At 46.0% G+C, this 12,073-nt stretch overlaps 1 protein-coding gene across 6 annotated transcripts in view; it reads right to left on the bottom strand.

Moving 5' to 3' along the window:
• LOC134455585 (piezo-type mechanosensitive ion channel component 2) overlaps window positions 1-12,073 on the bottom strand; it is a 202,110-nt gene that overhangs the window by 87,001 nt on the left and 103,036 nt on the right. For all 6 annotated transcript variants that reach the window (XM_063206725.1, XM_063206726.1, XM_063206729.1 and 3 more), the window contains exon 5: window positions 4,351-4,513. In XM_063206725.1, coding sequence (XP_063062795.1) covers window positions 4,351-4,513 — 163 coding nt within the window. The remainder of the gene's footprint in view (window positions 1-4,350; window positions 4,514-12,073) is intronic.

Here is a 12,073-nt window from a genome sequence, read left to right as displayed (position 1 = left end):
CATTTCAATTTCATATTATAATTCAAACACATTGATAACCTCCCTCTCATCTGGGGTTGGGGGCCCCACCACCATCACATCCAACACACCACACAGTGAAGCTACTTTCATGCGACTCAATCTGATGTGTTGGTCGCCTGTCAAAAAGAACCAGAAATCCATTTGATGCAAAACGGTTATTGTTCTTGATGCTATTTAGTTAAGCTTACTACGGATATTACTCTTGTGTAAGGTATAAGAAAGAGGTTTTTTTTTCTTTCAAAGGTAAGGCGGGGGGAGAGGGGGGGGGGGGGGGGGGGGGGGGGAGAGGGGGCGCCAGAACTCAAACTCGCCTAGGGCACCAAATAAGCCAGAACCGGCCCTGTGTGTGTGTGTGTGTGTGTGTGTGTGTGTGTGTGTGTGTGTGTGTGTGTGTGTGTGTGTGTGTGTGTGTGTGTGTGTGTGTGTGTGTGTGTGTGTGTGTGTGTGTGTGTGTGTGAATACCAATACCAGCCAAAATCAACTAAAGCAATGATAACATGCTAATCAGAGAGCAAATCATTAAATGTCAGAAAGAAAGCAGTAGAAACGCAGGGAGAAGAAAGAGGCAGAATAAAGGAAATGGGAACTTAGAAAAAAAGGAACAGGAAAGAAGGAAATGAACGAGAAATAAAAACAGGGTGGGAGAGAAAAGGAGAGAGAGAAAGATATGGAGTAAAAGAGAGAAAAAACAGTAGGAGTGGCTGGAGTGGACAGAGTGACGAGGCGATATGCCGTCAATCGCATCAAAGGGGGCCATTGTTTGCTGGTTGGCTGCCTCCTCCAGCGCATGACTCAGAGCAGCGCCCCGTCCAGTGTTGCCAGATTGGGCGGGTGCGCGCCCAATTGGGCTACTTGGGATGAACGTCTGCGGGTAAAAAACGGAAAAAATTGGCCATTTTGTGGGTTTTTTTTCAGCCGTTTTGGGCCCATAGAAGTCAATGTAATTTGTTGAATTTGGGCGGAATTTCACGCATTTTGGCGGTTTTTGAGAAGCTTTTGGGCGTGATTTGGTCAGACACATCTGGCAACACTGGCCCCGTCACCACACAGGCAGCGAGGGGGGGCAGAGGTGGGCTGCTGCTGCTGATGTAAGAATCCTGGGGGTGTCTCTGAGCTCACATCAGGCCACTAATCTCCAGCCACCCTCCACCACCACCACACACACTTCCCTTGGCCAACTGTATCCCCCCATACCACCAACCCAACATTCTGGATGCACTGCCTTTTTGCACTGAGCAGGAACTGCCGCTGCTGATATAAGAAACTTTTGCGCTCACATCCATCAGGCCCCCTAATCTCTACGCTCCACATCCCCCCCTGGTCAACTGCTCCCCCCTGAACGAACTCCCATCAAACCTTCCTCTGCATTCACTGCCACTGTGAATAGAATGTAAAACCACTCATTTCTAATGTGTCCTCCGGACACTCTTTCTTTCTGCATCAAACACAGCTCCCGCTGATGTTAGGCATCTGGAGCTGCCTCTGAAATCATAACAGGTCACTTAAACTCTTTAACCTTACCCCCCACCCCCACCCTGCCCAGCTGCACCCCCCAAACCACCACCCACCACCAGGATGCATCAAACAGTACTACTCTGAGGAAGAGAGTTTGACATCGAAACATTTGAACAGGGAATACTTCATCCATGTTGCTCCAGGTTTTTGCTTCAGTTTCAAATGACTGGTGCTGTTGTAAGAAACCTGGAGGTGTCTCTAAGACCACTAACCTCTGTCCCCAATCCTTTGGCCAACTGCAACCCCCGCAAAACCTCAAGCCAGCTCTCTGGATGCACTTTCTGCATCTATCAGAGCCAGGGACGTGAACCAGCATGACTCACAAAAAACATTGACCTTTTCTTCATGGCAATGGTGGAGAACAGAACATCCTTATTCGGGGAGGAGGAGGAGATCGCAAAAAGAGATGAAAAAAACGCTATAATAATCCCTTTGGTTTCTCCCTTTGAACTTGAGATGCGTTTTTTTTTTCGTTTTTGTCTAATAAAATGTTTTTATAACAGGGTCTCTGTTCGCTTCAGCTGCTCTGTTTTCATGCACTTTCCCACCTCAGGCCGACCGAGGTATGCAACCCCCACACCATAATTGTGGATGCTGGAGTAACACAATAGTAGACCATGGCACCAATAAGCTGGTAATTACTGTGATAGGACCTGACCAATTTTAAATTGAATCAAAATATGAAAAGTTCAAGGTTACCTCCTCAAACTGAACCGATACTGTCAAAATATTTTTCTCCCTTTTGACGTTAATGCAACAGATAGTATTTTGGGGAGTCTCCCGAAACCGCCACCCACTTCCTCTTTGCCCAGTGCCAAAAACGGAGAAAACTGAGTTTGGTTTTTAACCGGTCAAAAGAGACACATACAAACATCTTGACCTGTTACGGTTAGCTGACACCCACTGATTTCACTCTCCTACTGGGGGTGATTGCTGAATTACAGTTCAATTGCTTGGACAAACGTTTTAGTGTCCCTGCCCTGAGGGGTAGAAAAAACCTGCCTGTCTTCCTCGGCAGTAAACGTCCAACCACTTATGCAGGTCAAGTTGTTCAGGGATTTGGCTCGCTGCTCGTAAAACCTGGACAACCAGGAGATGAATACTTTGGGGCTGAGTAATGACACAAGGTCATAATTTTCGACTGCTTGCAACCTATGCATTACGTCGTTTTGGTTGTGTGCGGGGAATGTCAGACACGTACTGTAGATCTCTCTGCTGAGGAAATTGACAGATCTGGCTCAGCCTGACTTGTCAATTCATCTGATTTGTCATTTCTTCCATTTGTCCCTCAATCACCCGATGTTTCTTGATTATTGACATTTTGTCTTTTTCACTTTTCAGTCGCATTCCCAAACATCGATCTTCACTGTCTAGCACTGTGCAGCTTGAAGTTGCCAGATTGGAGGCGAGCGGACCCCAGAGGTGTTGATAGCTTCTCCCAAACAGACAAATTAGATCACAATATGTTTTAATCATTCCATATCTCTCCTGGGAGGAGGAGTCTTGGCCCAAGAGTTGTGAGGGGAAAAGAGTGTGAAGCAAAAAAAACGAGGGGAAAAAAAGACAGAATCACAGACCGGGGAGAAATCAGGCATCACAAATGATCTCTGGCTGGTATTTATCCAGACAGTAATGGGCTCCCCTTATTATCCTCGGCGGAGCAACAGGGAGTAATTTACGGCCCACTCAACAGTGGAACACCTGGAGGAGGAGGATGGAGAGGATCGAGGTAGAGAGAGAGAGAGAGAGAGCGAGAGAGAGAGAGCGCAAACAAGAGAGGAAGATGGAAAAGGCCCTCTCTCTGCAGCAAAGGATAACTGATTGCTGCCTTTAGTTCTGGCCTCACTTGCACCGTCCAAAGCAGACCCCTGTACCGAAGGCCTGAGGAGGGCGGCATGCAGAGCAGTGGGGAGAAGGAGAAGGCAGATTGATAGATAAAAGTCAGCGGATGAGTGATGGGGGAACAACATGAGTCTTCGTCTCTGGTTCTGCCAGACGCCCAAAGACTACCTTGATAGAGTGCTGTGGGAAAGCAGTGAGGCATTCCTGAAAGTTTCTTTTTGTTTTCGTGTTTGCCCTAATAGCCTGTAACTGAATGACACTATTTGCACACTGCACATCACTATGCATTGTTGTCAAATGGGTTGACAGGAATGTGTAGGTGAGAGCAGTAAACACAGCCCTCATTCACCACAGACACAAACTATTCATTTTTTCACTGGGGATACCAGGAGACTGCCAGTCAGTCAGTGCGTTGATGTGCAACTCTGAGTGAGTGATACCACTCCGTGCTCAATCTGGACTCGAGAATTATGCAAACAATCTGGGATCTTTAGGTTTAGGTAAAGTATGTGGGTAAGGTGTGTGGTATGCATTAAGGTAAAGCATGTGGCTGCGACAGATGAAATACGGTCACATTTCTTGCTGATCAGCTAATGAAATCACAAAAATCCCCTCCGCAGAACAATGGAATTCATAAGTGTGTATAGGCAGGTCTATGTAGGTAAAATGCGTGGTTGGGAAAATCCTGTTATTTTTTATGAATAGCCAATCAAATGACACTCTCTTCTTTACAGCTGGGGCAATGTGACAGGACGGAATAGTATGGACAGGCCATCATGAAACTATCTTTTGTTCCCAGGATCATCTTTGTGTGTGAAACCGCTAGAAATGGTACACTAAATTTGATTTAACAAAATATACGGGACTGATTTTTGATTTCATTCAATTTTGACTTTTTGGACACAATATTTTGTACTTTGAAGACCACAGTGACGTGTGAGTTGACCACAGCGCACCACGTGCAGCACATACTTGTTTACTGGGCTCTGCGAGGTCGGGGTTGTGCTGCGTGGCGTCCCCCACCGGTGGCCTCTCCAGGCTGCGGCACAGCAGCCAGGTCACCAGGCTGGCCACGAACATGCCGATGTCCGGGATGAAGACGCGGATCCCATTCCCAGCGTCCGCTCCTCGCACGCTGCCGAGAGAAACATAATGAGACACATTATAAAATCACCAAACTCTACCACTACATTATATTACATTACATTACATTACAGCTGATGCTTTATCCAAACAAACCTACAGTTATTACAGGGTATTGGTTACAGCCCCTGAAGCAGTGTGGGGTTAGGTGCCTTGTTCAAGGCCACTTCGGCCATGGAGGGAGAAAGAGATTGATAAAGTGGGGATTGAACCTGAAAACCTGTGAACTAACGAGATGCATGCAGTAACTCAATCAGCATAACGAGAAACAGTACAACTTGATCGCCATAACACTTATGGCCTAACCGAAGCAGCTCAATAAAACAGCAAGTTACAAGAATGATTTGAACTTCGAGTAATCAATTTGAAAAATTGCGCCAAGAAATTATAACAAGGCCTAATAAAAAACAAGTTTTTAAAATGATGATTTTTTTTTATACACAGAACTATAATAGCGATTTTTAATTGAAATTTATGAGTCAACTGGCATAATGATGCCCTGCATTTTTTGCATTGCACGGATCATGGGCTTTAAGAGTTATCATTAAAAAGTTTACTGTACAAAACTCGTTCTCCATAAATATTTCTCATTAGATTTGCACGTCGAGCCAATTACCATGCAGAAAGGAGCTGCGAGATGGGCACGACTCTAAAATGCATGTATAAGTATGTCTCACTCGTTTTTTTCTGGACAGCAATTTAAAAGGCGTTGTTTAAATTTAGAATTTTAGTCTGTAAGAATACAGCCATCAGTTTAACCACATAAAAAGCACAGTATGTCCTGTCCATACATTAAAACCACCAGAAAAACAACGCTGGTTCCATCTACACCCACGGCCAATAAAAAAACCTTAGCCCTTATTATAATTGCATTAATATTCCCACAAAAAGAGAGCCTGTAATGTTTTTATTTTCATACAAAAAAATGGCCTTGGAGGAAAATGAACAGCCGAGATGAAATGGTTGTTCACGCCGAAGTGCTTTTTAGTAGAGCAACAATGTGCTGGGTAGTGCCTCTCTCTCTTCTCTCTCTTTTTTAGTCAGCGGAGGAGAAAAGAGAATGAAAAAAAATGTGCACACACACGGAGACACAGAGCAGCAGTGTGTTTCACAATAAAGGGCTGCCATTCCCACTGTCCTCCTCCACAGCAGCGTCGGCACGTCTGGTTCTCATTTCCGTGCGCCAGTGAGCTGTGGCCCTCGCAGCTGCCCACCTCCACACCTCCCCCACAGGTCCCTACGATCGCTCTCTCCACTCTCTCTCTCTCTCTTGCCCTTTCCCTCTCTCTTTCTCTATCTCTCTCTCTCTCTCTCTCTCTCTCTCTCTCTCTCTCCCCGTCTCTCTCTCTGTAATTCGCTCTCTTTCTCTCTCTCTCTCTCACACACACACACACACATTTTCTCTTTGTGTCTCTCTGTCTTTCATTGTCTCTCTGTTTTCTCTATATCACTCTTTCATTCACTTTTTGTGTTCACTCTGTTCATTCTCTCCCTTTTCTCTGCTTTCACACCTCTTCCTCTGTCTCTCTCTGTCTCTCTCTGTCTCTCTCTGTCTGTCTGTCTGTCTCTCTCTCTCTCTCTCTCTCTCTCTCTCTCTCTCTCTCTCTCTCTCTCTCTCTCAAAGTCTGTGCATGCAGTTCCACCTCACTGCCTGAAACACAATATTGGCCTGGCTCTCTCGCTCAGCCCCATTCACAATTGCAACCTCTCCCCGTGGTAAAGAGAACCCTCGTTTTCAGATCTTTAAAGGTTTACGCATGCCAAGGCACTGTTACAATTTGCCTACATTAAAGCCAAACCAGCCCAATGCACCTCCAAAAAAACAGCACATAGGGGACCAACCATGATGGAGAGCTAGCTAGCACATTAAACTGAAAAAGAACTTGTAGGGGACTGTGGTGGAGGGTTAGCACATTAAACTGAAAACACAAAAGCTGGTGAAAACCATCAAATCCCTTAATGTGCACAGAGTCACACAGACAGATGTGTGGTCTACAAAACGCAATCAGGGTTTCATCTCCAAACATCACAGTGTGAGAAGAGGAGGATATTGAGGGAGGAGGACCAAGAGACAGGCAGGCCTCCATTCACCCGTCATCATTAGATTGCATGCTGCACTGTGTCAATGGTACACAAGACATGTATGAAGATAAGCACTGTGTGCAGGCCTTGCAGTTCCTAGAAACTGACTAATACGTAAACTGTCTATTAAATGTTAAATTAAATATGTTATATGTACCTGAGCAGAGGTCTATTTCTGGCCAAGTGCAAACAAAATAAAAGTTGTCTCACACTGTTTACTCTCACTCTTCAACATTTCAACGGAATTCTTTTTTTTTTTTTTTTTTACATGAAAACTGACATCCAGGCTGTTTTTTGTACCTGGATGTCAGTTTGCATGTAATCCTAAACAAATGTTTGGATTCACACATCGCTTTCTCTGCATGTGTCTGGCGCCTTTAAAAAAAAAAAAGATGGCCCCTGCTTCACTGTCCCGGGACACAGCTAGCTTTGAAGTGCTGTAGGAGCAATATTTTGCTGTGTAAAAAACTTTAATAAGCGGCAGACGGGCCTGGTTAATGGGCTAGCAAAAACAAAAAAACCCTCACACACACAGACACACAGTTACACACACACACACACACACACACACACACACACACACACACACACACACACACACACACACACACACACACACACACACACACAGTGGGAGTTGTTCCGATTGGCTGGTGCAACAACAACAACAAGTGAACGAGCAAGCGAATGACCGTGCAAGCGAGCGAGCGAGCGAGCAAGCGAGCGAGTGAGCGTGCCAGCGAGTAACACGGGCCCGCGATGCTGGTAATGAAGTGCTCGCCTGTGTCCAAACAGTTTGCACTGTTGGCTTAGAGGGGCTTTCATCTCCACTCAGCTCATAAAGAGAAGACTGTGAGCTGGCGAGAGGAAAATAAAACATAAAAACACTTTGGAGGCGCTCACACCGCACATGGCGCTGCTCTCTTCCTGCGAAAGATACAGAATAACTATCTTTACGCCGTTAAAAAAAGAGGAATTAAAGGGCTCGCCATCAAAGCACACAGTAGTAACAAGTCTAGCGACGCTTACACAAAAATGAGAGGGCTCAATTCACATCTCATTTGAAAAAAGGGGGTAAAAAAAACATCCACATCCACAAAAGGAGGGATGTGGGGGGCGGGTGTGAAGGCGTTTGTGCCTGAACAAGACTTATGTAAGCGGTAGGAATTCGCTATGGGCCAAAAAACATCACAGGGAGGGAAGAGAATGGCGTAAAAAGCACAGGCTAAGAGTATATTCATTAACGCCACAGCTGTGCTCAGCCATTTCCACCCTAGGAATGGGATGATGGCAGGCAGTTTATTGGTCCTTTGGCTGGCTTTGATAGGCTGTGGGAGGGGAGACGCGGAGCGGAGCGTGTGAGAGATGGCTGAGGGGACTGGGAGGAGGAGGAGGAAGAAGAAGAGGAGGAGGAGGAAGAAGAGGAGGAGGAGGAGGAGGAGGAGGAGGAAGAGGTGGAGGAAGGGAAGGAGGGGGACAAAGAATAAGTGGAGGTGGAAGATTAATAGTAGAATATGGAGGAGAGAAGGAGGAGGTGGAGGAGGACTAGGATGAGGATGAAGAGGATGAGGATTAAGGAGAGAAAAGGGAGGAGGAGGAAGGGGAAGAAGAGGAGGAGGAGAAGGGGGGAGGAGGAGGAGGAGGGAGAAGAAGAGGAGGAGGAGGAGGAGGAGGAGGAGGAGGAGGATGAGGAAGAGTATGATGAGGAGGCGGAGGAGGTGGAGGAGGGATGGCGGGAATAGGGATCCATTCGGCTCCACACACTCAGTAGGGGACTTGTCTTTGGCTCGCTGGCCAAATGCTTTATCAATCGCTCTTAAGAGCAGGCAGGCCCTGTGCTGAACACTCGTCGGGTCACGAGGCACGACTCCAACCCAGCAAGCGCTTGGAATACCAGAGACCTGCAGGGGGAATCGGCCGCTCCCTCCCTCCCTCCCTCCGCCGCCACTCGCTCCACACAGCTCTGGCCAAGACGGAGTTTGTTCAAATAAACCCCAGAATGCAACCAGGAATAACAAACTCAAGGTATAGGTTTCAACCGTCGATTTCCCAGATTTCAACAAAAGTGGTCACTTGCGAGTGCACTGAGGGCTATGACCGGTGAACTGGGCGCATTGACAAAACAAATCAAATGCTTCAGGTTTCACCTAAGGGGAGAACCTTATAAAATCGCTATATTGTTTGGAGTACACTCGCCAACAGAGCTGAGGAGATCGTTCGATAATCAGGTTAGAATGCTCACTATTCATATAGGTAGACCACGTCTTTTTTCCCTGAAAACACCAGCAAAACCAGAACTAACAGATAGCGTTACTGTTGAAAAGCTGAACTCACATCTTGATTGGGCCAAAGCCCCACATTTGACTGCCATTCACGACCCCCCTTCCCTCCCCACCACCGTTAAGCAGCCAATGGGAAATAAATGTGGACTCATTTCCTGCTCGTTTGTTTGCCGTACCCGTGCGCACGTTTCCCCCATCAGGGCAGATCGCACCCTCATTTGGGCTAATTAAGCACCAAGCCAAGGCACGCCTGCCTGCCCGGGCACACAAGGGCACGTGCCAACCAGTAGAGCATACGATACCACCAGATGGGGAATGCGTGTGTGTGTGTGTGTGTGCGTGTGTGTGTGTGTGAGAGAGAGAGAGAGAGAGAGAGAGAGAGAGAGAGAGAGAGAGAGAGAGAGAGAGAGAGAGAGAGAGAGAGAGAGAGAGAGGGAGGAGTGTTTTCAATGCATACTTGCATACATGTGTTTGTGCATGTGTCTGTGTGTCCTTCTGTGTGGCATGCATGCATGCGTGTGTGTGTGTGCGTGCGTGCGTGTGTGCCGTGCGTGCGTGTGTGCATATGTGTGTGTGTGAGTTGGTGAACTGTATGTGTTTGTGTGCATGTGCATGCACGTGTTTGTGTTGTTCATGTGTGTTTGTACAGTACATGAAAGGCCTACATGCCTGCACAGACACAGACATGGTTGTCCGCACAAAAGCAACCCATCACAACAGGTTTTGTTATGTTGTCATGCTTGAATGTGTAGGCCTAACTAAACGCATTTCAAGGAGGCAGATGGACATCTGTTAGACCATATAATTGAATCCCACCTGTCTGAGACCTTCTAAAGAGGAGAGATCTAACAAGGATGAGGTCATGTGACCAGTCCAGAGATCTGTGTGTGTGCACAACCCATAAGAAGACCAAGCAGCAAAATGACATACAAATTACATAGTAACTTGTCTGAATGAATTTGACGGTGGAACTGAAGCACTAATGTGTCTGTGAGCAATGCATCACAATGATTAGAAGGATTATTGTTGGCACAGAACACACGAAATAAATGTATGCGTTCATTCCACCGAATTAAGAATGAATTAAGGCTTACCACCCAATTAAGAGTAAATCCAACTTTTTCTTGTTTCCCCACCTGAATTAGGATCCCTTTTGATGTGCTTGCATGGGCCATTTGTTGATGGTTTTATGGGCAATTAAGATGAATGCACGAAATATTTCTGTGGTGGGCGTGAAGAAGGAATCGCTTTTACTACGCCAGTTGAAAATGCCCTCAGACAGCCACCACCAGTGAGTTCAGTAGGGATCATTGGCCAGTGAGAACTGGAATGGGCAGGGCGGTTTCAACGTATTTGGGGGGCCCTAGGCAAAGAGGGACTTTAACCCCCTCCCGATTATTGGGAAGGGCCCCCCTCGAGAGAGATTTCGTTAGCAGTCCCGTTGCATCTTTCAGTTATTGAATTTGGGGATGTGCTGCCACACTCTACAAACAAATTGGCATTGGCATTGCTGTCATTTAAATACACAGTGCCAGTCATTACCAAGACCCCCCCCCTTTCATCAGGAGGCCCTTGGAAATTACCTTGTTTGCTTGCCTGGTTGTGACAAGTCTACGAGTGGCCAATAAAGGTGAGGTGAATATCAAGTGGGGACCACACAGCCTGATTATCATTTGTGGTCTGGACTTGTGGAATTTCAGGACAAACAGATAGCATGTCAGCAAGCACACCGTGCTACGAGGTGGGGAGGCGTTTGATTTACATATCGGTCTACCGAGGGTGTTCCTCACTATAAAAAGGCTTCACTTTACTGTCCGGCAAGCTGAGAAGTTTGCCTTTCGCCAAGGCAGTGCCCACAGAGGTTGGTGCCCACAAAGTTCGCCCTTTGGCCAATGCCTTTTCAAAAACGAAAAAAGGAGGGAAAAAACTTGAGCAATTGCTTTGGTTAAGCAAATGCTTGCTAAGCTCCCATGAAATACAAGTATTGCTCTAGGGATTTTTGAGACTTTTTTCACCTACTAAAATCTGATGTTTGATGTTTATATAAACAAAAACCCTTTTTCATGTCTGTGAAGATTCTCATTCATCCAGGTCATCTACGTCAAAAGGGTCTTCAAATTGCATACAACTAAACTCATTTGGCCTTTACCTGTTTCACTGCAATGAGTCTACCGGTATTTTCGCAGAGCTTAAACTCATTAAACTCATTCAATGTCTCAACTACTTACAGTACATTCACACCGAACAGTTGGTCCTTACGGTAATACTCTCCTGTCCTGTCCAAAAAGGAGAAATGGTTGTGAACTCAGGAGCCTGACCTCCAGGAAGTCTGCCACCATTTTTAAAAATGGCTGCACAGGATCCACGGTGGGAAGGCCCTGATCGAATCTGACAGCACACTTTATATCTTCGTCTTCTTACACAACTCAGCACCGCCATAATTGCATTCACAAAGAAATTACTAAGAGCATCAGTCAATGATAAATTATCATCCTAGCCTTTTGCCCTGGAGTCCCTTTCACAAAATGTGGTGCCAGGTTACAGTATTAAAAAACCCAAAACTTAATAGGACAATTCACAGGCTGACAGACGAGACACAGTTGTCCACTTAAGGATTTACAAGGGCGCAGAAAAAGAGAAAAAAAAGAGAAGTTGGCTGTCAACAGCACGACACACGCAATCGCAGGATAATTATTCAGCTGTGGGGCCTTTTAAAACCACAGTAATGCGCTGTATGTAGCATTGAATGGGCTCTGAAAGCTGTGTAGCGCTTGCCTTGGGGTTAGCGATGTGCAAAGAAATACTGTAGAAGCACGTACAGTACAACTGTGTATATAAATAGGTGAAATTATTTGTTGCTGTGCCAGTGTTTTTGAAACCATGTAGCTTCTATACAGGTAAAATATGAATACTTTTAGGTTGCGCCATCCCAAAGTAAAACTTCAACCCCTGCCACAACTGTGATTCAACCAGCTCAGAATCAGCAGATTATACTGAGACCTCAACAGTCAGTCAGCTGACTTGACTTGACTTGAACAGGAGCAGTACATCAGCCACTCAATTAACTCATCTGTGTTCAAACTAAAGCAAAACATGGCATGGCTTTGACTTCCTGAACTAATTTTATTTACTTTTTCATAGCTCCGCCTTTCGGTACATTGGCAGAAACGAGCACTGTCCCAGAGAGA

The sequence above is a fragment of the Engraulis encrasicolus genome, chromosome 9 (genome assembly GCF_034702125.1).
Source record: "Engraulis encrasicolus isolate BLACKSEA-1 chromosome 9, IST_EnEncr_1.0, whole genome shotgun sequence".
NCBI classification, from domain to species: Eukaryota; Metazoa; Chordata; class Actinopteri; order Clupeiformes; family Engraulidae; genus Engraulis; species Engraulis encrasicolus.
This window is presented reverse-complemented; position numbering and strand designations above follow the sequence as displayed.